At 52.9% G+C, this 24,440-nt stretch overlaps 1 protein-coding gene across 1 annotated transcript; it reads right to left on the bottom strand.

Moving 5' to 3' along the window:
• Positions 1-24,321, bottom strand: MORN5 (MORN repeat containing 5). Its single transcript, XM_080820823.1, has 4 exons — positions 24,180-24,321; positions 22,443-22,554; positions 18,329-18,460; positions 1-197 (listed from the first exon to the last, which is right to left on the bottom strand). The coding sequence occupies exons 1-4, from the start codon at positions 24,270-24,272 to the stop codon at positions 118-120; spliced, it is 417 nt and encodes a 138-aa protein (XP_080676949.1). The 5' UTR covers positions 24,273-24,321; the 3' UTR covers positions 1-117.
• Between the last annotated feature and the right edge of the window lie 119 nt (positions 24,322-24,440).

Below are 24,440 nucleotides of genomic sequence, written 5' to 3'. Positions count from 1 at the left end.
GCCACTGAGTACAGAAAGGCTTTATTCCTGAGCTTAAAGTCAGGGTCTGGAACAGCAGGCTGCGCCCAGGGCCGGCCACGGCCAGCGGTGCGAGGAAACCTCCTCCAGCAGCAGAGCTCACAGCTTGGGCCGGTGACCCACGATCTCATCCCAGCCCTTGCGACATGTCCTGATGATCCACTCGTGCTCGTCATCATCTGTAGGGGAAGAGGAAGAGCTGGTCATGCCTGGGCCTTTTCTATGCGGGGAGACCCACAGTCGGAATCTCGGGACTGCATTCCAGCACAGGGGTGTGGCTTCGGGGGCCAGGCCAGCTCTGTGCTGGGAAGGAACAAATCTTTCACTAAAACCCGAATCCTCCAGTTGCCTACAAATGCCTGGTCTTGGGGAAATTGAAAGCAAAGGGGTTTACTGATGGTGGATATCGCCGATGGAGGCAGGCACGAGGTCTTGTGGCCACTCTGAGCTGGGCAGTCCCGACGGGCACTCAGAGAGCAACTTGATTGGGCATCCGCCCCATCTGACGCCCACAAAGGGCACCCCCTCAACAGCCAGTACAGGCCCTGCCGGTAGTGCCAGGGGCCGGAGCTCAGCTCTTTGTTTCCTTCCTGGGTTTTCCACTGTAGACCTTTTTTTTTTTTTTTTAAAGATTTTATTTATTCATTTGACAGACAGAGATCACAAGTAGGCAGAGAGGCAGGCAGAGAGGGAGGAAGGGAAGCAGGCTCCCTGCTGGAGCAGAGAGCCTGATGCGGGGCTCGATCCTGGGACCCTGAGATGGTGACCTGAGCTGAAGGCAGAGGCTTAACCCACTGAGCCACCCAGGCTCCCCCTCACTGTAAACCCTTCTAAGAACCTGAGACTCCCCAGGGGAACCTGACACCTCTGTGGACTCCGAGCCTTTCAGTGGAGAATAGAGAGGGGGAATTGATGTTCCTATGGGCCCTATGCTCATTGATCTCGCTTAATTTAACCCTTGTGAGCACCTGCGGGCAGCAATGCTGCCATTCTGCAGAGGAACAAGCTGCTCAGGGAGGTCAAGTCACCCGCCCATAGACACAGATTAGTGCGAGGGAGAACCCAAAATTCGAACCCAGGTTGGTCTGACTGCAAAGCTTGTGCTGTTTTTTAAACCTCAGAGAGAGGGAGTGAAATGCGGTCTTTGGTCCCCCCATACCACAGTCATCTCTCTGGGGACAGACTCATTTTCTCCTATTATCCCCCAAACCCACACACAGCCCCTCCCCGAGCCCAGACAGAGACCCACTTTAATGGTGGGATATATGCCCCTAAACATGCATGCAGCTCTGTAAAATGTGTGCCGTTGTTTTGTGTGCGAATGTGGTTTTAATTTGCCACCATAAATGGCATTGTGCTGTGAGTCTCATTGTGTCTTACTTCTTTCACTCAACACTACATTTTCAAGATCTATTCTTGTTGCTAAATGTACGTCTCGTTCTTTGCTTCCTATTGCTGCCCCATACTCTGTAGTGGCTTCCTTGTGACGTTTTACGATCCGCCCTTCCTGGGGAGGACACCCAAGGGTGCCACCTCCCACGCTGGGACGGACGTCATTGGGCCCTCTCCTTCCTAGACTCGTGGAGAACGTGGAGGAGGAGGAGGGTCTCGGGGTCATGCCTGCACTTCATGAACCAAGACTCCCAGCTAAACCGGAGTTCTTTTCCTAGTGCCATAGCCGTCCCGGCCTAATTCCTGCCTCACCTCCGTGTCAGGCTCTAGGGACAGAGAACTAGCTCAAACCCCTGTCCTCACGCCGTTCTCCTCAGGGCTACAACCCTGGAGCAGCTTTTGTCGCCTCTCCTGACCTGCCTCCCCCTAAGGGATGGGAGCATGGGACTACCTGTCCTCCTCAGGAACACGAGGCAGTAGCCAGAGACCAAGGGCACCCCCTGAGAGCTCAAACATGGAGGGCCAGCCCCAATGCTGCCCTCCCAACCAGATTCCCTTGCCCCCTTCCTCTTCTGGGAAAGCACCCGGCCTGGGATCAGAGAGACGGAGGCTTACTGACAGCCTACTGTGCACTCCGTGCTTTGTAAACACCCATCTTGTGGAGTCTTGGCGATAGCCCAGGAGGGTAGTGGAGGTTCTCTCCCTTTGAGAGAGGTGACGAGCCTTGCCTCAGTTCCACAGCCAGTGGAATTCAAACCCATCGGACTCCAAAGCCAGATGGCCCCCACCCTGGGGCTGATGGGGCTGATGTGACAAGGGAGCCAGGGGGCGAGGCTGCCCCTGCACAGATCTAGCCTCCTCTGTCTGCTCCCCGCTATTCCTCTGTATGTGACCTCAGGAAAGAGGCATGCTCTTGCCTTCGAGGACTGCCCGGGGCTGCAGGTGGGCCTCAGTTTCTCCCCAGGGAGGCTGCTGGGGAATCCACGAGTGGCTGTCAAGCCCGGGGGCGGGGACAGCGGCGGCACACAAGGAGTTAAGCGCTGGTGAAGCCCACTTTTGCCACACCGCGAGCAGCCTGGTTGATAATTACAGTTCTGAAGTCTCTGGGCTATTCGAATCTGTGCAGCTGCAAGCTCTTCAGTGCTAACCCCTGAAACCAGACAAACTGGGGGTATTGTGCTAAACCAGCCCTCAGGCCCCTCCCCGATCGTTACAAATTGACAGCAATGGACTTAACAGCCTCTTCACTACCCCTCTCGCTCTCTACCTGGCGGCACAGCCACCAATTTGAATCACAGATGCCTCCCCTCCCGGCAGCTGCTCACCAACCCTCCCTCCACCTCCTCTGTGCGGAGGCGCCCGGGCTCCCCTGGCCCCGCCACGCCAGGGTGAGGCTGCCGAAGCACGTTTCATCAATATTTAAAATGGAATTAAACCTGCCGCTTTGATTAATGCCTCCCAGAGCCCAGGAGTTGTGATTACTATTTTGCAAATTGCAATTGTTGGAATATGTTAATATGATTGTCTGAGAACATCTTCACCTTCTCGGATAATTTCCCCCCTTTTCGGCAGGAGGGAAGGGGGAGAGGAAGGGGGGAAAAGATGGGGGGGGAACCATACCGCAAACTCTTTAATCAATTGTAAATTATTACCCTGGACACAATTGCTGGTGGTTCCGAGGGGAAGGGGAGGGAGATTTCTGGTTTGGTGCATTTATCTTGAAAAGTTTGGGCCTTGTTGGCCCACAATTCCACTCTGGGACACGATCCTAAGGGAATAATCTATTTGTCTTCAGTATTATTTAGAATCAAGGAAACTGAAATAATCTATGTTTCTAAAACAAGAGAATGCTTATGTTGTTGTGTATTCATTTAACAACTAATTTCTAAACGGGGACTGTGGGCCAGGTATTGTGCTACAAGTCTGGCTGCAGGATGGGGTGGGGGGAAACTGATTTAGCAGTGCTTGAAAAAGTCGGGTTATGAAGTCTGTATAGTAGCATAGAGATGTTTTTGATATGATGAAAAGGTGGGAAGAGGCAAGAAACAAAATTACATTGACAGCACAATCTGCAAAAAACCGTGCACAGGAGAAAAATTAAAAATAACACATTGTACGTGAATAATAGTCATTTCTGAGCAGTGCGACAGAAGGGAGAGGTTCTTCTGTTTTGGTATTTCCCAAATCTTCTTAATGTGTACTGACAATCGAAAAAATAAGAAACGATTGTCTTTTCTCTTAACCCCCAACTTAATGCCTTGCTAATTTCATGCATTTTGGGAGTTGAAAAAAAAATATTCCTAGGTTCCTAGAAACACCGATGGGGGTTCTTGAATTTCTACAAAGTAAAAGAGCCAGCATTAAAGTATTGGTAAAAATGGGAGAATAGACAAATTTCCTGAGCGGAAGAACTCCAGATGATTTCTGTGAAGAGCGCCCTCAAGGAGATGGGGCATAACTCCCGACCAGTGAGTGGTATTGGAGGTCCTTATTCCGTATCTGTTCAGTGAAGGAAGGAAGGAATGAATGAGCCCCGTGCCCTGTGCTTGGGGGCTGCAGGGGGGCTGGGGTACAGAGGGGAACTGAGATTTCTTTAGTCTGGGCTGAAGCTTTAGAAGTGATCTCACTGTCCCAGGAACCCCCTCCCCTGCCCAAGCCAACACCCCCACCCCCCCCACCCCCCCACCCCCCCCACCCCCGCCGCCAGGAATCTCACCAATCACTAGGAGAACTGGGCTTCTTACAGAGAAGAAAAGGAACTTTCAGTGAGAGAGACCCCAAATCTGACCACGGGAGGTCCCTGCTAAGTCTTGCCTGGAAAGGCTCCCCACGCCTTCACCTGGACTTCAAGGCCGGTCTTCTGCTCTCCAGACTGCCTCCCGCCCGGCTCACCTCACCCTGCTGTAGGGGAGTCCCCGCTGTGCCCGTGCACACCAGGGCCTCTGTACCTCTTAAATATATTGTTTTGGGGGCCCGGAAGGGGCCATTTCAGAGCCTTAGTGTATGTAAAAGTGAAGAAAAGCCTAGACAACAGTGTACCAATTGCAGTGTCGTTTAAACATGTGTAATTAACAAATGCTTTGAACACAAACAACCAAAGGCAATATAAATGTGTCATTCCAGGATTTCTTTCAAGGCAGTGTTAAGCGCACAGTGCACTAAAGGCCGTGGGCTCAGGAAGGGGAATATGAGGTTGGAGGTGTCTGGTGAACGTGGCTTTCTTTTGTAGCTGCCACACTCCAAACTTGAGGCCGCAGGCGAGTGTGGGTGACTAGGCCCCGGGGCCCTCCTGGCAGTCCTCCACCCCCAAGGGACCCTGCCTGGATGGCATCTTCCTGGTCTCCTGCTGAGGTCACTGTCGCCCCCACCAGCCCGGGGCATTCTGGCCCAACTGCACTCCTGGTCCTCAGAGCCTGGGGCAGATCTGGCACTTAAAAAGTCTTTAATGAGTATCTGGTGAAGGAATGAATAAAGCAATGCAAAGTTGGGGACAGGAAAGCAATAGGCTTACCCTGTGGGATCTGGACAAAAGGGGAAGAATCTTCCCTGCCCCCAGCAAATGGAGCTCCTGAGGGGACAGAGTCGATATGCCAAGTGCAGGGCCAAGGCTGCTGTTTCCTTTGTGTGTGTTGAGGCCACAGATGGAGCAGCTCCACAGCACAGAACAGAGTGGTGGTCTGGGCTCATTCTGGGGCACCAAGCACACTCAGGATGCTCAAAGCCCCGGCTGGTCTGGGGCCTGCCTCATAGTGAGCACAGGGGCAGGGACGGGCAGGCCACCTGCACAGGCCACCAGCTGGGTCACTGTCCGTGTCACTAGTGCAATCCCGGGATCGGCGCAGTGCAGGGGGAAGAGATCCTAAAAATCTTTCAACAAATGCGGGGCAATGCGGGCTCCCAGGTGGTTGGCAGGGAGGCAGCGGAAAGGCAGCCAAGAGCACGGGCCCCGGAGTTTGGCTGCCACCAGCCCAGAGACCATGGGCAGGTGGGTACCAACAAAGTGCCTGCTGGAGCGAGTGAGGTCATTCCTGAAAAGTGCTTAGCACAATGCCTGGCATGCAGGAAATGCCCCAAAGCAAAAGAAAACCCGAGGTTGTCTTGGCACAGTGAGACTCCAGGGTGCGCGTGACAGCACAGCATAGAATGGAAGGGGTTCTGGGTCCCAGTGCTGAGCCCTGGCACCAACTTGCTGGGGGATCTTGGACAAGCCACTCTCCCTCTCTGAGCTGGGCTGGGCTCCTTGTCTGGACCGGGCAAGTTTGGGGCGGGGGGATTCACGAGATCCCCTGCAGAATCAGGGTGAGCAGCACCAGGATGACACCCAGGAGGAGGAGCTATGATCCCCACTTTGATGGATCTTTCATTCCCTAACTGGGTGCCTGCAAGAGAGTGCTCTCGCAGAGCACCCTGGGACCTCTTGTTCCTGTGGGGGAGGAGGGGGTCTTTATACAAGGATCAGCACCATAAAGATCAAGAACCACAGCTCAGCAACTGATTTCTGTTCAAAGTGAGGTGGGCAGGCTTGGGCAGGCGAGCCCAGATAGGGCAAACGGGTGGATCCAGGTTATCGGGCGCCCACAAGCCCGATTTTGTGACCTCTTGGCATGCCTCTGAGCTGAGCACACCTGCAGTCACCACTGCTATGCAGCTCCTCCCGCTGGGACAGGGAGGGGACCAAGATGAAACCAGGTATCTTAGCCTCAGGAGAGGGGATGGACTAATAGAGCTAGTGAAAAAGCCACACTCACGCTGTGTGTGCACGGCCACAAACGGCCGTGTTTCCACCCAGTTGGGTGAACGTGCGTGAGAGCCTCCCTAAGTGTGAGTGTGGGTGTGTGCGTGAGCATAAGCAGGTGTGTGCTGTGAGCGTGCGAGTGCTCAGCGTGTTTGGGGCACTCAGTGTGTGACAGCGTCTGAGTGTGTCCTGGAGCAGGGGCTGAGTGAGACGGTCCTTCCGTCCCTCAGGGACAGCCTAGCGCTCACCCACAACGCCAGGCCGGGCTCTGTCATGCGGGCTGCCCTCTTTTCCTGGGGTCAAGACCGACTCTTACACAGCTCCTGTGTGGCCTGGGGTTCCCAGGGAGGGAAGGTGCCTGGTAAACCCGGCGCCCTAGCCCATGGGCAGTGCCACCCTCAAAGCCCAGCCCCACCCTCTGTGCAAACGTAGGGCTGTGTGAGCCTGAGCCGAGCCGGCGCCGCCCTCACATCGTCATCACAGCTCCTGACAAGTAGGAGGCTTTGAACTTTGCTGGCAGTGCTGGTGGCCAGAGGCCAAGGCCATGGCATGGCCAATATTGACTAAGGGATCGTTGCCTGGGCAGAGCCTGTGGCAGGGTAGGAGGGGGAGCCTTGGGGCTGCTCTTGATTTTCTCTGTAGAAGAGCATTTTCTGGGCTGCGTGGGTGGAGGGCTCGGGGTTGGGTGGAGGGCTTGGGGGGTGGGTGGGTGGAGGAGTGGATTAACCCAGGTCGCTTCACTCCCTGGGAACTAGGGGTGCAGGGCTCAGCACCCACAGCTTTTCAAAGCCTGTTCAAATGTGAGAGATTTGGGGACACCAAACTAATCTTTGGTATTTCTAAAATACAGAAAGGGAAACTGCAAAAACAGAAATTAACACGTTATCTAGTTAACGCATTCAGACTGAATTATTAAATTTAGAAATCAAAACAATGTTCTTATGCTTGAAATCAGTTTGTAGGCTTGCTTGCCTCATTTTGTAAGAGTTCCCCAATATGCACACGGCTCTCTAGAAATCACAGCCCAACTGTCAGCCCAACAATTTACCAGGCAAAATGTTAAAAATCCCTTCAAAGTTTTAGCAGCAAAAAATATATATTTAATGTGGGAGTGCGGATACATTTTTGTTCTAATATGTTGAAACGATTAGGGAAAGGCCTCCAGAGTCAGACTTAGGACTGGACTCGGGCTGTGCCTGGAAGGGGTGAGTCTGAGCTGGAGAAGGGCCACCTGGCATTAGGGAACACGAGAACGTGCCAGGAGCCGAGTTGGGCACCTCGCACACCCGATCTCAGGCAGTCCTCACCAGCATCTGTCGTATGCACAGCTGGTATTATTCAGATAGGAGTTTTGGGTGCTCCGGTCCGCTGGTGAAGGGTAAAATGTCCTGAGTCATGACGCCCCTTGGAAATCTCTTAAGAAGGCCCCGTGCTGGGGAAGGACATCCCAAGAGGGGCCAGGCAGTTGGTATTCTGACAGGGTCAGGAGAGAGAGTCATTTCTGCTGTTGAAGTCCAAAGGCACCGCGGGCTTGTTAACAAAAGACATATCCTGAAATACTAGAACCATCCTGCGTGTGGCAGGCTGCTCATCCAACCGCAGGCTCACAGAGCCAGAGACCCAGGGATTCGCGTCTCCCCACACCCCGCTGTGAGCAAGTGGAAATGAGCTGCCGGACCGCCAGCGCCCCTCGTATTCCTCTTCTTCCTGCTTCCCCACTTCTGTTTTTCAAGCACCCACAGTTGAATTTGGGTTCACTACACATGTTCGTGATGCCCAGTCACTATACACAGGCAGCTCAGGGAAGCAATGTGCCAAGGCCAAGGTCATTCAGTTGGCCTGGGCCCCAGAGCCTTTGCTCTGACCACTGTTCCCTTCCGCCTCTGCTCTCCAGCTGTGTGTGGACAATGGGCTGAAGGGGACAGACCTGGCAGCTGGGACCTGTGTCCTCTAGCCGACAGATAAAGGCTGAATTAAGGCTTCGGCGATGGGGCCAGCCAGGAGGGTGTTAGGATATTAAGAGTCTGCAGAACGCACCAGCAGACTAGAACCCAGTCCGCCTAGGAATCTTGCAAAGTCACCGTTAGCATCCCACTTCACAGATGAGGGTCCTGAGACTCAGAGAGGTAAAGTCGTCTGCCCCAGCTCACCTGCCAGTGAGTGGGCACAGGGGCCCAAGTCCATCTCCAGACCTTGCAGCCCTCGGCCAACCACACTTCCCTGATAAACCTCTCTGTCACCACCATGCCTCTAGTCCTCCCTGTCTGAAGGATGGCATTCAAGGCTCTCTCTGCCCCACACTGGGTCCCTGTGCCTTGAATGCTGAGCCCAGATGTACTCCTACACACCTGTCAAAGCCCAGTCTGTCCATCCCTGTTGGAAGGAGACCCCTCTTGACTCTTCCTCCCTCCCCCAACGCAAGACCCCGTCTCAGGTGCTCCCTCTTGGGGACCCTTTCTTCCTGCATCTCTCTGTGCTTTGTTCCTTCCCTTCCATTAGCGAAACCCACCTCTCATCCTTTAAGGCCTAGCCAAACACCACCTTTTCCAGAACAGCATCTCAACCACACTCAGGCTCTTCTCCCCACTTCCCCAGCCCACTGTGCTGCTGGCTTCTGGCACCAGCAAAGCGGGGGCACTCCCGGTGTTTGGGAGAAAGAATCTCATATGTGATATTTCAAGTTAAACATTAGCATAAACATGACAGGAATATAGAATTATGCTGGACTTCTGTCCATATACTCATTTTTGGGGTTGATGTTCATTTCAGAACTCTATGTCGCGGGGCAGGAGTTTCACTAGTCTTTGTACACTTAGACCCCCTACAGGTCCCACGCTTCTGTCCAGAGACCCCCCCCCCCCCGCCCAGATCCCGGGACTGTGTACTCGTCTCCTTCCCCTGGCCCACACTGGTTTGGAGGGGCAGGTGCAGAGTCTGGCCCCCCAGGGACACCCTGGTGTAGACCCGTGTCTGGGGGAAGCCTTAGAGGTGCCGGGCTCTAGGCGGATAAGAAATGATGAAGGTGAGGAACAATGCAAAGGGCTGGAGAGAGAGATGCGCGACCTGCCGGCCTCCCGCCCAGTCTTGGAATCCCCATCAAAAGCAGGTGGGAGGGTGCCTGAGGACAGTTTGCCATCGGCCTTGCATTCACTTCTATACAAGGAGACAAAACAAGACCGTGAGGCTGGCCAGCCCGGGGCTGACTCCAGCGGCTGCGGAAGGGGAAGCTGTGTCCTCTGGATGCCTCCAGGAGGCTGCTGTGGGGGCGGGGACTTATTGTTGCCAGAATCTGAGGGCACACCACTGGAAGGGAAATTTCCAGGGCTCTTGGAATTGAGGTGGGGAGAGAGGGAGCAGTGGGCAATTCTGACATGTCCGGGAGAGGCAGTAAGCCCCCCGCGGGCTGTTTTTCCTTTGAGACCCCCCACCGGGGCTGATTCCACCCTCTGCAGGCAAAATTCTGTTGGCGGGTTCGTGTCTTCCTCTGGGGACAAGTTCTAGAGCTTTGCCCAGGTTTTCATAGAGGTTCAGGATTCAGAAAAGGCCACAGCCTGTCTCAGTGAAGAGCATGGCCTCTGGTGTTAGGGAGGCCTGGGTTCAAATCCTGATTCCTCCCTTGCCTAGCTGCACCTGTCAGTGAGCCTCAGTTTCCCCAGCAGCCACACAGAGGTGAGGATATATTCCTCAAAAGACCGGGAGGTGGTGAGTGAGTCCCCGGCACAGCAGAGGTTTTCAGCTCACCATTTCTCTTCCTTCCCTTCCTGCTTCAAGCAGATGCCCAAGTCTGCTGGCAGGGGTGTGTGATCTGTGCAGGCATTTTCTTTGGCAGTTACAAGTGTGATATTATCCCTCCACAGAGCCTTCATTACGGCGCTGCGAACAATACCACAGATAAGGCAGGGATGGCCCTGCGTGCCAGCCTCCAGGTGATTATCACATTTGGGCAAATTGCCTTTTGTGTCACGGAGAGATGACGGCGGGAGGGCCTGTGCAGGAGACTCGCTGGGCCATTTTGCCAAAACCCCGAGGGAAGCATTGTGGAGAGACAGCCCGGGGTTTCTGGGGAAGGAGGCCTGGCCGGCAGCCGGAGCTCGTCCCGACGCTCCCACACGCGGGCCGTGATCTGCCCCGTGTGGGCCTCAGGCTTCTCACTGGTCAGGTGAAGGCCTCAAAATTCGAGGAGTCTTGGTTTGCAGGCAGCATTGAAAGTCTCGTTCTTTGGCCAGTTTTGGAGCAAAAATGTGGGGAACTATCTAGAGAAAAAGAATTACCGCTGCAGTCTTCTGAGGAGGGTCTGCCAGTTCTTTCTTTCTTTCATGAGTGAACTCCAGAACCTGCTCAAAGGCCATCTTTAGCCTTCAGTCAGCTAGGCCCCGGGGCTGAGTGCCAGTCTGCCACTTATCCCCCACGTAACTCTGGGCAACACATTTCACCTCGCCTCAGTCTCATCATCTGTGAAGTGGGAATAATGAAGACAGCCGTTTCCCAGGGTTACCATGGGGATGAGATGAGGTGAAATAAAATAAACCATGCGACATGCTCAGACCAGGGTCTGGAACATCGTAAGCACTCAGTAAATGCTGGCTGCTTTTGTTGTCCTGCTTTTTCCTCTGAAATAAAAGAGCGTCCCTTTGTACAGCCATCGATCCATTCCCTGACTGCCATTTTAGTGATGGTACCAGGTTTAGTGTAAGAATACACCCCGTATTGGGGCACCTGAGTGGCTCAGTGGGTTAAGCCTCTGCCTTCGGCTCAGGTCATGATCCCAGGATCCTGGGATCGAGCCCCGCATTGGGCTCTCTGCTCAGTAGGGAGCCTGCTTCCTCCTCTCTCTCTGCCTGCCTCTCTGCCTACTTGTGATCCCTCTCTGTCAAATAAATAATAAAAATAAAATCTTCAAAAAAAAAAAAGAATACACCCCTTATTGTTTACTCCATTCCCTCCTGTTGGACATCCAGGATGTTTCTAGCTTTCACCTGCTCAATAATGCCAGAGAGTCTCAGACAACCAAGCCGTGTTTCCTTTCTAGGTGTTCACTATGCAACTTCCCTGAAGTTGGGTGGGAAGCAGATCCGTGAGGTTTGGAAGCTCCAGGCCCCTGCCTCTTTGGATGGAACGACCTCAGAGATGGTCCGGCAAAGGGGAAAGAAGCAGGAAAAACCTCTGGAGGCAGATAAGCCCGAGTGTGAATCCCAGTTCCTGCCATTTCCTTGGGGGAGATTCTTTAGCCTTACTTCTAAGGCTTAGTTTCCTCATTTGTCAAGCAGGGATTACAGGAACACTCCCCGCCCTCTTAGTAGCTGGGTGTCCGGTGCCTAGGAAATGCTCAGTCAAGGTCAGCTGTCATCATGGTTGGTGGGGGGGCGGAGGCATCCACCACCTCCCAGAGCCTCTGAATCACACGGGCCAGGTCTCTTCCTGGACCCCAACTCAAATTCCTTCCCCCCATTGTCCATCGAACTGAGCATACATTCAAATGAGGCTGGTGATCTTGATTTTAAATTCCGTCTGGAACCCACAGGTTCAAACGCAAAGGGGCCCTCTCTGCAAATAATCACTGGTATGTGATATTTTTAAGAAGCCCAAGCCATTGTTTCTGATTGAAGGAAAGTTGGTGCTATTTTGAAGAGCAGCACGATTAAGCGGTGGCGTTATCTCTTTAACCATTGGGAATTATACGCTGTTTGAAAGATTTGTGAGCTCTAGGACATTTGCCAGATGTGCTTGATTCGACATTTCAGACAACAAAGGGGATAATGTTGGCGGGAATCTTGACGGCATTTCTGATGATCAGGATATTCTTTGAGGATGGTACTGAGACCTTTCGGGGAAGAATTTCAGCTTTTACATAAACTAATTTGGGATGCTCACTCTCTGTCTTCCACAAAGCAAATTTAGTTCATTGTTAGTTGTATATGTTAAAATGGTTACGAGGGTTTTTTCCTTTGAATATTAATAATGTGCCTTTCATCTGAGACACTCGCATGGGGTGTCATTAATTGCAGGGAGGGAGTAAGGATTAGTGGTGCGGTTATTTTGCAAATGATTCCTACCAGTAACATTGAGGCGAGCAACGGCTACATGAAGAGACACACGTACCAACGGCTAAAACGGCTCGGGCTTATCCCTCCTGAGCAGAATGAGGGGGACGGGTAGGAGGCTAAGGGTTAATCTCCCAATTTCCCACCATATTAAACGTAATTATCCCTAATATCGTCTAAAGCATCCTTATTGGCCCACAGTATGTAAAGGACCCTTTATCAAATAAGGTAGCATCTCATTTTGGGGACTGTGGTGTTTTTGTCTTAAGGCTCTAACATGGGCCTTTTCATCCATTTGGGAATATCGCTGAGCTCCCACTGGGGGCAGGACCTGTGTTCTTTAGAGGAACAGCCATGAATGAGGCATGGCTCTGTGGAGGAAGGGAGATGGCTGAGAAAGGAATTAACTAGGACATAAAGCTGGAAAGAACAGAATTGGGGCAGGAGTTGGGATCGTCTCTGACTCTGGGCTGGGGAACAGGTGAGAGCAGAGGTGTGTTTGTCAATGGAAGCAGCCGGTCTGGTTGAGCCGGAACATGGGGTAGTAGGTGAAGGTGGGGGGGCTCTAGACACCATAATTAAGAGCCTGCACACCCCAACGATTCAGTAGCATTTCGTTTCCCAAGCAGAACCCCTGAGGAGGCCGACAGCATGGCCTATCCCGTCTCATTTCTCCCTGCATCCTCCTTGTCCTGGAGCACCCAGAGAAACCTCAGCTAATCCCAGGGCCTCCCTCTCTTCCACCTCCTCCAGCCAGAGGGAGTAATCATCAGGCTAATGGTCCCAGCTGCCTATCACTGGACATGGACGGGTCTCGGGCCAGGTGTCCTGCAGACTTCATCTCATTTTTCCTAACCACAACTCCTCCAGATTAAATTAGTTACCAGAAGGCCCATTTTACAGATGAGGAAACGGAGACTTGGAAAGGAGACTAGAAGCCAGCCAGCCATGGTCTCACAGCTGCCCAGTGGTGGATCCAGGGAACCAGGGGCCAGCCAGAGGTGCAGACTGCAGATCCTGGGCATTTAACCGCCACACAAGGCTGTCTCTCTGACCTCTCCTAGCCTCCTAAGGGAGGCAAGTCCTAACCCCATCTGTGTTTTGCTTTGTGTCTGCTGTATTGATTGGTATCCAGACTTGCTGCCTTGTGTGGTTTTACGGTCCCAACAGAGGCAGCCGCAAAGTGCAATAGCATGACCATGGACCTTACAGGGAGATGGGAGTGGGTTTGATCCCAGCCTTACCTTCCTAGTCCCCTAATCTCAGGCCTCACCCGTCCCCAGCTGTGTAGGAATTTCCCAGGGGATGCACGGCTCATGAGCACAAAAGTTCTAAGGTAGGCACCAGAAATGATGGCCACCACTGGGGTTCAGACTGCAGGGAGAGGTGGGGTGTCTGTACCCCACGGAGGCGACCACATGCAAGCAATTCCAAGCATAGGGCTCCCCAAACCAAAACGGCACAGACCCGATCTGGCCAGAGGGTCACAGGCTTGGGATCCTTAATGCTGAAGTTTTTAAGCTTTTCAAAGCTTAAGTGGTTTTGAAAACGCGCAGGTGCGGAGAAGCTCAATAGATTGTTTTTATTATTTGAAATAGTAAGTTGTCTGTTAGGTGTCAGGGACTATAATTTGTTGAAGAAGAGGAGGGGCTTGTAGGTGGGTCCTCTGCCTGCCTGTCTGCTTTTCTTCCAGAAACATTTAATCAGCTCCATGTCTGGGGACCTGTGTGAGCTGCGGGGAATCCAGTGACGAGTCAGACGTCGTCACACGGTCCCTGCCCTCCTGAAGGTTTGAGAACCACAGTCTGTGAGGATTCTTGCCGGCATGGATCCCCAAAGCCTGGCCCACTGTTGGCACTCAGGAGCTTTTAGATGAGTGGAAGGACAGATTTAAATTCTCACCACAACCCAGCCAGCAGGTACCATCCTCCCCAGGTAGGAAGGGTGTTCTTAAAGCCCAACCCGAGCAAAGCCGGGTTTGTCAAGCAAACTTGGCGCTCGGCCCATATGCAATTCAGCAGGCTAAGCTTTTCCAGTCCAGCCTAAAGCAAGCATGTCTATCTGGGGAGTGAAGCCAGGGCAGGGCGGGGGAGGACCCGAAGGTGAACAAGGGCGATCTTTCTGCGGGTGTCCCAGCCCGTGAGCTCCTATAAAAAGAGTGTCCCCGGCTCTGACCCGGCCAGGTGGCATGTACTTGATAATAGCAGTGGCTCAGGCCACTCTGTTTATCCTGGGATGGCCTCAGGCCCCACCGTGGGCCTGCATCGCCAGCGGCCCCGCACCTTCAGGACGCCAACAGGAAGCACTGTTTATGGGGGCAGACCAGAATGCAGGGGAGAAAGGGCCCAGAGAAAACAGGAGATGGACAGGAGCCTGAATGAGTCCCCGGCAGGGCGAGGTGAGTCAAAGGTAATGACTAGGTGGCCACAAACAGAGACTCCTCTTAGTGGTTTTCAGGACACTCCAAACTCCAACTGTCCTATAATATCAGGACCAAAATATCCCTTGGCTATCTTTCTCCTCCATCGTAGACTCTTAAGGTTGGAAGGACCCTAGAAATTATCCAGCCCGACTCCCTCATTTTACAGATGAAGAGCAAGGAGCCCAGAGAGGGAAGGCGCTGGCCCAGGGTCAGCCAGCAGGCAGCCCAAGAGCTGGGCCAGGACGTGGAACCTGGGTCTCTGGCACAAAACGCTGGGGCCTGGGGCCCTTCGGGTGCCCTCTCTTGCCATCTTGCCATCTTCCTATCTAGTTGCACCTCCTTTGGCCCCTTCTTTCTGTGCAGCCTGAGAAATCCCTAAATGATGAGTCAGCTACTACTCTACCTGCCCAAAACCTTTCCTTGTTCCCCTGCTGCCCTCGGGTGGAAACCTGCTGCCCTTCCCCTTCCCATCCCTTGGGTTCCCTCTCCTGCTCCTCTTGCCCTGCACATTGTTGTCTCATGCTCCCCAACTACTTGTAGCCCCATAAATGTGAAGTGTTCTCCCCCATCTAATCCTTTGCACATGCTGTTCCCTCTGCCTTTCACCCTTCCCGACGCTGCTGCACCTGTCTGCTCTTTGGGCTGCCCATTCTACCTTGCTCTTTCCAGGAAACCTCCCTGGCCTGCTGACCCTGAACTCCAGGTGAGATATCCCTGCTATGCTCCCTTGTAGCAACTTGGATCTACTGTCACTTTCTCCTCCTCCCTGAGAGAAGATTCTGTGATGCTTCTTAACCCGAGGTCAGATCCACAGCCACTGGTCAATAAACATTTGTTGACCAAAGAGTCATCAGTGTCCATCCTTCTCCAAACCTCCTAAGTATGACCTTCCCATCTCATGATGCATTTTTCAATGGCTATTTTTTTTTTTTTAGAGCAGTTTTAGGCTCACAACAAAATTGAGAGGAAGGTACAGAGATTTTCTCTATGCCCCCTGCCCCCTGTGCCTGCATGACCTCCCCATCATCAACCACCTCTACTGGAGTGTGCATTTGCTGAAATGATACCAACCCCTCATAGTCATCTAAAGCTTACAGGCGGGTTCGCTCTGGTGTAGTACATTTGACAGGTCCAGGTGAGTGTATAATATAGGAGCCCTCACTGTAATTTGATACAGAGTATCTTCATTGCTCTAAAAGTCCCCCGTGCTCTATCTGTTCATCCCATCATGAATTTTCAATTTCCTTACCAAGCATGGCTTTTGCCCAGAGGATTCCGGGAGCCACAGTTTCTCACTCCCCAGTCACGTCTTGCCTTTTTTCCCCCCCCCATGCCTCTGTGTCTTTGGAAGCGCTGTTCCCTCTACCTGGAATGCCCTTCCCCAACATGCCTGCTAACAAAATCCCTGCGCCTTCTTTAAGACCCATCACTTCCGGTACCTTTTTCCTGACTGAGACCCTGCATCTAGGCCAGATGATGAGTTCCCCTGCTCAACGGCCCTTCATCCCCAGGAACTCCCCCCTAGGAGGAGTGGTGAGAGCACCTTTGTACTCGTATGAAAGATACTTGTAACTAATTATACAAAAAGGCACAGACATGTTATCTTTGCAGGACAGAAGAGTGTGTACAGATACTGACCAACAACAAAAGGACAGGGGCACCGTGCGGGGGAGGAGGCTACTCTTGGCTCCAAATCTGCCCTTCTCTTCTCACTTTGCAGTCGGGACTGGGACCACATGATTGACATTTCTGCTCTGCCGGCTGAGCCCCAATTAGATGCTGCAAGGCAGGCATGCGAAGGCAGAAGGGACACATTCTTTTCTGTGTGTCTTGTTGCTCATGTTGATGTCACGACAGCAAAAGGTCCACTCACTTCCACCTTCGAGTTGTCCCCCAGCTCCTAGCATCAGCGAGGCCCAGAGGCCACGCTGGGCAGTAGGCTCTGCTCAGAGGTCTGGGTCACCCCTTCTGGGGGTCCCTCTCTCAACGCTCTATGTTCTAATATCTCAGTCTCAGGGTTTCCCATCCAGGAAAAGGGGGCGGGGAGGGTTGCTTCTCCCTGCAGTGACTTTCTGCTTTCTCTCCCTCCTTCTGCTTTTTCAGTTCTCTGGTATCTCCTGATATTAAATTCTATTTTCCTGACTGGACTCTACCTGATGCAGAGACAAGAGTTCCTGCTCACATAGATCTTACAGTCTGGGGTGGGGTGGGGGGGAGACAGACAGACGTTCAGCAATTACTCACACAAATGAAGATTTAATTACAGTTGACTTAAGTGCTGGGGAGGAAAAGTACAGGGTATATTAGCATGTGAATGGCCCTGGGAAGCCCTTCAATAGATGGAACTGTTAAGCATTGTTTAACTCAGCATCTCTTCAGTTTCCTTATCCAGAAACTCCATAGTAAGCCTACCAACGCCCAGAAGAATTAGTGCTCTGCACAGTCTACTCTATTAATGGGAAACGGGAAGTCATTAAAGAAAACTGCCAGGGGACCGGGAGTGTGAGCACTGGCCATGTTCCTCAGGAGCACCCGTGGGTCAGGGCTCTCTGAGCTCTCTGCTCTGGCGTTCAGACACAGCGCCCCTGACAGTCCCCTTTGCTCTGATTCCGGCACCACAAAGGCAACTTTCTGATCCCCACCGACTTAGGAGTAAATGTCCCTGTAGGGAGAGGAGGCTCTCATCAGCCGGTCCGGGCCTCCTGGGCTCCCTGGGAGTTTCTTTCTCAATTTAGAGCACAGTTTCTAAAATGTGCATGCGTGTGCATGAGTGTGAACGTGTGTTTGTGTCTGTGCACACGTGGTCATTTTTCTAGGGAGTGGGTGCCTAGTTCTAATGTTATTCCTTGTGGGACTGTGACTCTAGGAAAGAGAAAGGTTAGGAATCACCATGCTAAATGTAAACATTCTTGTTCTTGTTTGTACATTGGCCTCCTGTGAGTTTGGTTACTGGAAGTCTCAGTCTGATCAGCTTGCATTCCCTTACCAACAGAAATTCTGGATCCCCAGCAGGCATTCTTGGACCACATGGTATCATGCACTTTCACGACCTTCACCTGTGCTGTTTCCTCTCTGAAAAACCTCTTCCGATGCCCTGTGGTCCACTCCCAATTATTCTCTGGGTCTCATTTTAGCTGTCATTTCCTTCTTGAAACTCTCTGACTTTCCAGTTCCAGATGAGGTACCTTTTCTTTGTGCTCCCACAGCATCACTCCCACCTCCCTGGGACTCCCCACCTTTACTGCTCTCCCCACCCCCATCAAGGGCCTGTTTTCCCCTTTCGTTATGCTTTTCTCACGATGCAACCAAGCCTTTCTAGTACTTGTCTGCTCTCTGTCAAAACACAAGCTCCGTGAGCAAGGGGTGTGTGTCTCGATTTGGGCTTCTTCACTGCCTACAGCAAGCATAGTGTTTAGGCACACAGTCACTGCTCACTAAATACCAAAGGAGAGCATGCAGAAATCTGTAGTTTAAGCCTTTCAGTGCTACGCTTTGCTGTCACAGCTAACCACTACAGTCCTTGGCTTCACTCTGTGATCCCGCAGAGACTCATCCGCCATGAGAACTCCCCATGGTGAACCATCCAGATCATAATTTTTGTCTTTTGTCAGAAGTTTCTTTCTCATCAAATGCACGCACGTGTGTGCACACAGATGCACACAGATACGTGCGAGCAGGAGAGGAGAAAACAGGCATCCCGGCATGTCAGAATGCACATACCTGCATTTCTCAGAAAGCGATTCCTGTAGTCCTTGATTATCCTCGTGGCCGGGTTGTAGAAGCCATCTCCACAGTCATAACAGCCCTCGGGGATTTTTCGAGGTGGGTCCATATTGGTGAGCTGAGAGATGCCTTGAAAGGATGCAATGGATAATTAACTCGCCACCAAGGCTAAATCGAAACCCAGCCCCCTGAAGTCCACTTCCGTCTGGTGGTCCCTGTGGCAAAATGCTCCCCATTCAGAGCGTGGAGGACAAGCGACGGGAGCAGTGCTCGACAGCAGCTTCCTGAAACTGGCTCTGGGAGCCGGGGCTTGGGGACTAGAACCCCAACTTCTTCCCTTGACCCCCATCCTCTGTTTCTGGGGACACCATGACAGGGGTGTAGGTTCTGGAGGGATCAGGGAGCATCACAGTTTGCAACGGGGATAGAAAGACGTGTCTAGAGGAGGGATGGCATGCAAGGGGGTGAGCCCAGTGCTGTGAGCCCTCAGGCCTCACTCAGCAGGCCTGGCATGGTGGGGCCGAGGGGTGCAGAAGGAGAACAGCGGGAAGAAATGGGTCAGGTGGGCAGGGATCAACTTTGACTCTTATCAAAATTACAACGGCGGCCGTTTACCGAGTTTATCCTGTGCCTGGAAATTCATTAAATGCTTGACTCCTACTATTTCACTCAATTATCACAGCAACCCTGGGGCCCCATTTGTGGATGAGAGAACTGAGGCTCAGAGAGGTCAAGTAACTCGCCCCAGACTCTCCAGCGAGGAAGCGGCAGGGCACCCAGCCGTGAAACCTCCACATCAGGCTGCTGACGTTGGAACCCCCGGGAGCCCGAGAGGAGCTGGTCACACTGCCCTGGGTGTTGTGTATCTTGGAATGCTGAGGCCTGAGTGAGGGGTACGAGGTTGGAATAAAAACTTCTCGGGCTCTTGTGTTTCCTGTAATTCCCTGTCCTCTGGACTGAGAGCCAGATGCACACCGAGCATAGCACCCTGTTCACGGCGCAGGGCCCTGTCCTGCACACCGGTGCTCTTCTGTCGGTTACTGACACCACGTGCGTGTGGTTACTGAGCTCTCACTCCATGCCAAGCGCTTCCCAGCCATTCTCTCCCCGGAGCCTCCTGCCTGTGCCATCTCAGAGATAGAGAGGAGCGGAAGGGGCTGCTTAAGCTTCTCGCTGTTCCTGAGGCTGAGAGGCAGCTGCTGCCGGGCTCTGCCGAGTGCTTAGGGCCTTGGGAAGGCAGTGGGTACGTAGGATGAAGTTGCCGCGTTGGGAGTCGCCAGAGGAGAAGGAAGGATGCAGAGAAGGCCACCACACTGCCCATGAGCCTGGCAGAGCCCCACCTTTGACAAAACCAGCCGCCGCGTGACAGCTGAAGGCCTGAGGCCAGGGGCTCTTTATTCGCCTATGGGCTTCCGTTGGGGGTGAGGAGCCTGTGACAGAGTCCAGGCCCTGTTGTAACTAACCCAGGAGGGGCCACAGACAAGGTTCTCAAGTAGGATCTAGACTGGTGGCTCCTCGAAGGCAGACATTGTCCCCCTGGGGCCCAGCCAGTGTCTGACACAGAGTAGGTGCTCAGGAAATCCAATGTCATGACCTTAACACCCACACCTCATCTCCCCTGCTGTGATGTCAGTATTATCCTCCCCGTGTCATTCTTTACTGAGCACCTACTCGGTGCCAAGCAATGTGCCAGGCACTGGGGACACAGCAGTGATGAAGACAGAGCCCCCGCCCTCATGGAGCACAGTCAGCGTGGCAAGAGGGACGCTGTGCACTCAGGACAGAGCTCTGGGGTCCAGCCCTGGCCGCTCCGCGGGTTGCCACAGGGAGACCTTGCCTCAACTGGGAATTCAGGGACGGGGCCCCAGACAAAGGGACGTGATGCTGAGACCTGCAGGCTGGGAAGGAGTTATTTGGGTGAAATGGGGGGGGGGTAGAGCATCTCAGCAGAAGGAAGAGCAGGAAAGAGCGTGGTCTTTTCAAGGTCTAGAGATAGAGCCAGCACAGCGAGGGAGGAGAGAAAATCCCAGAAGGGCAGGTGGTGTGGGCTGAGGGTAGGCTCAGCCACAGGAGCCAGAGAATGAAAGTCATTTTAAAAATCTGGAACCTTCTCATGAGAGGAGCAGAGAGGCACTGAAGAGTAGGTAACAGGGGTGGGGATGGAGGAGAGTGGCGATCAGAGTCATGGTCTCCAAAGATGAGAGTGACCACGGAGTGCAGAATGGCCCGGAGCGAGTCAAACCTAGATCTCAGGAGACTAGGTAATCCAGGGGAAAGGATGGAGGTCTGGGACACAGCAGCACCAGAGAGAATGAAGGAAGCCCAGCATGGCGTATAGGGAGCTTCAGTCAACAATTATTCAATGAATGCATGAAAGAATATATTTAAGATGTAGAATCCACAGGACTAGGGGCGCCTGGGTGGCTCAGTGGGTTAAGCCTCTGCCTTCGGCTCTGGTCATGATCTCAGGGTCCTGGGATTAAGCTCTGCATCGGGCTCTCTGCTTGGCGGGGAGCCTGCTTCCTCTCTCTCTGCCTGCCTCTCTGCCTACTTGTGATCTCTGTCTGTCAAATAAATAAATAAAATCTTAAAAAAAAAAAAAAGAATCCACAGGACCAGATAGATGGTTGCTTGTGCACAGGGAAAGGAGGCAGGACTCGGCCCATCCAGGTGGATGGAGTGACAGTCTCTGGGGGTGACAGTCTCTGAGGGTGCAATCCCTGGGGGGAGAAGGGAATGAGTTCCGTGCAGACAAGGTAAGGGGTGCCAAATTGGGGTGTTGGGGAAGCTGGCTGCAGGAACCTGGGGCTCAGGAATTTTGATCTCCATTTGGAAGCTGATGGTATAAATGAACTCTTAGAGGTGAATCAGCTTGTTTAGGGAGAGGGGGCAGAATGTTACAGAAGAGGGCTTGAGGCCAGAGAGCCCCGGGAACCCCCAAATTAAAAACTAGGGGGAAGAGGAGCTGACAAAGGAGACAAAGGGAGAGAAGGTTCACCGGGCCAACTATCTGATTCCAAGTGACACAACCAGCGTTTGAGCTCAGGTCTGCCTGACTCCATCCTGGGTGCCTTCTGGAGCCTTCTGCCCTCGTGGAGGCTGACTTGCCCAGGCTCACCCCACTACTGAGAGAGAATTGAGGACTCAAACCCAGACCTTCTAGCTCCAGGCTTGGTCACCTCCACCACATCATGTCATAAGTTAGGATTTATGCTTATGGTTTGCACATTTTCCCATTTGTCATTTTCTTTTTTTTTTTTAAAGATTTTTATTTATTTGACAGAGATCACAAGTAGGCAGAGAGGCAGGCAGAGAGAGAGGAAGGGAAGCAGGCTCCCTGCTGAGCAGAGAGCCCGATGCGGGGCTCGATCCCAGGACCCTGAGATCATGACCTGAGCCGAAGGCAGAGGCTTTAACCCACTGAGCCACCCAGGCGCCCCCCCATTTGTCATTTTCGATGTTATCATCTCGGCTGGGCCAACCACTATGCCCCTGGGGTGTAGCTGACCGCACACAAGCTGCAAACACACATGAGCCCCTTCCGTGGCTGCTCTCCGAATCCAGAGTCTGGGCCTGCATGTCACCCTCCACGATGGAACACGGTTTCTGATGATACAGGGGACACAGAGAGGAAGACCTGGGCCTCCGGGGAGTTCCACCTCCAGGAAGCAGGTCTGGAGTCTGGAGCCTCAGTTTCCTCCTCTGCCACATGGGACCAGAAAGGCAGGCATGGCAGGGTCGTCTGGAGATTCTGTGAGACCGGCAACACACAGAGCCACGGCTGGAGCCTGGTACACGGGGCACCTGCTCCTTCGGTGCTGCTTAGTTTCCATGAGACAGTGGGTACTAGGGACAATGACAGCCGAGATGGGCTGCACACCCCCTGCATGCCAGACCTTGCTGGAAACACTTTGCCTGCGTGAGCTTACTTACAACAGACTTGTGAGCTGGATGATGCTACGGAACCACTTTTGCAGGAGAGAAACCAAGGCAGGGAGCTGGAATGGCGGACATCTGGGGGGGACTTCATGGGACCGTGGCCCCTTACATAAGGCTGCCTTTCGTTTCCCTCCCGGTCTGGGTGTGAAGGAAAGGGAGGGCGCCCGGGTACCTGCAGGCTTCAAGCCATGGCAGATCTCGGTGTAAAACCTGCGATCGCAGCTGTCACAGTAATGCCAGTGCTCAGCCTCGTACTGCAGCCCGTCCGAGAAGGTGTACGTGCCCTGGAAGACATGGCGCATGCGCGCAGGGGTGAGGAAGCCCTTCTGCCAAGGAGGACGGGTGTCATGGCAAGAGGTGTCTTTCTCACCTTCTCATCGCCAGAGAGGAGCTGTGAGAGCTACCCAAGCTACCAGGGCTGTGATGATTAGAAGGAACGGCTATAGTGCTGGGCTCTGTGACCACTCTCTGCACGACATGGGGCAGATGACCCAGCCCTTGGTTTCCTCATTTATAAAACTGCCTCCTAATGGTATATATTTTATGGGATTGATTCGATGAGACAGTGCAGCGGCAAAGCGTTTAGCACGGAGCTAGCTAAAAAGGTCACAGCCACTGGTCACAGCCTTTTGTCCAAACATGTACATTCTGCCTCTGCTGCCCCAGGGCCGAAGGAATCCCCAGGATGTAGAGGTCACATTGGCTTGGGCATCAGGAAGCGTAGGTGGAAATTCCGATACTATTAATTCACTGTGTGACCTTGGATAAGTCACATCCCCTTCCTGGGGCTCAGACTCTCCAAGCGGTAAAACAAGGAATGTTCCTTAACCTTTCGAAGGTGGGCATTAGTGAAACGGATGAGAGCCATAGGTCTTTCCCCAGAGAAAACCACTGATACACAGAAATTTTGGCATATAAAGCCGGGGGGGGGAGTTTCTACTGACCCCCTGAATTGTATGCATGGCCCACAAGTCCCAGGTGGGATTAGATGGGTTAGAGGACTTGTCATGAGAGCAGCAGTCGTTGTGGAAGTAGTACTAAGACCTAACACTGAGTGCCTGCTGGATGCTGGGTACTGAGTACTGGGTACTAAGCACTGAGCACAGTGCTTACAGAGATCACCTCATTTACACTCACAACTGCCCCAGGAGGTGGCCGGTGTTGGGGCAGGTGGAATAATGGTCCCTCTAAGATATCCACCTCTACCTGCTGGAGCCCGTAAAAATGTTAACCTCATATGGCAAAAGGTTCTTTGAGGATGTGATTAACTGACACATCTTGAAATGGGGAGATTTTCCTGAATTACCTGGGTGGGCCCAATATAATCACAAGGGTCCTTGTAAGAGGGAAGCAAGGGGGTCAGAGGGATGAAGGAGAAGATGATGACAAAAGCAGAGAGAAGGGGATGTGATGATAGAAGCAGAGGTCAGATTGAGGCATGGCCACCAGCCAAGGAACGCAGGAAACTTCTGGAAGATGGAAAAGGTAAGGAAATGGATCTCCCCTACAGCTTCTGGAAGGAATGTAGCACGGCTGACTTATTTTAGACTTCTGACTTCCAGAACTGTAAGGTAATAAATTTCTATTGTTTGAAGGCACTGAGTTTATAGTAATTTGTTATAGCAGCAATATGAGATACAACTATTGTCCCCAGTTTATAGGGGAAGTCATGGGCCCAAGGTCACACAGTTAGTTAGTGATACACTAGGCTTCAAACTCATCCTGGCCTCTCCAGGGGCCCTTCCGGATCCAGAGGAGTGGATTCCAGAGCTCTGGGAGATCGGGTGGAGTGGAGCAGAGGGAATGAAAGGAAGAGGGCACCAGATGGACAGATCAGGGTGCTCTGTAGTAGGGGCTCTTTCCGTCCAAGGCTTTGCCCTCTGCAGCCTCCCCTCCTCAGGCTAATCACCTTCACGACCAGTCCCTTTTCCCAAATGGCATCATAGCGGTTCCCGCTGGGGAAGTACAGGGTTCCTTGGCCATGAAACATGCCGTCCTTCATCTCCCCGACATATTTCGTTTCAGTAGGGAGGATGTACTCAGCATCGCCCTCCATCCTGCAAGGACAAAGGGAAATCAGCGGACTGTGCATAGCCGCGGGAGGATCAGAGCGGGCAGGCACAGGAGAGCAAGTGGGAACCCCATTCTCGGGGCCCTCAGGGGTTACTGT

The sequence above is a fragment of the Martes martes genome, assembly GCF_963455335.1.
Source record: "Martes martes genome assembly, chromosome: 12".
Lineage (NCBI taxonomy): Eukaryota > Metazoa > Chordata > Mammalia > Carnivora > Mustelidae > Martes > Martes martes.
Note: the sequence above shows the minus strand (reverse complement) of the source record. Positions and strands in the feature narration are given on the sequence as shown.

Bases quoted from the DNA above. Each gene is read 5' to 3' on its own strand.
- MORN5 (XM_080820823.1), bottom strand. From the start codon at position 24,272: ATGAAGGACGGCATGTTTCATGGCCAAGGAACCCTGTACTTCCCCAGC. The intron at 22,555-24,179 runs GTGATTAGCCTG...CATGTCTTCCAG, and splicing joins AAAAGGGACTGGTCGTGAAG to GGCACGTACACCTTCTCGGA. The intron at 18,461-22,442 runs GTACCCGGGCGC...CATCCTTTCAAG, and splicing joins CCATGGCTTGAAGCCTGCAG to GCATCTCTCAGCTCACCAAT.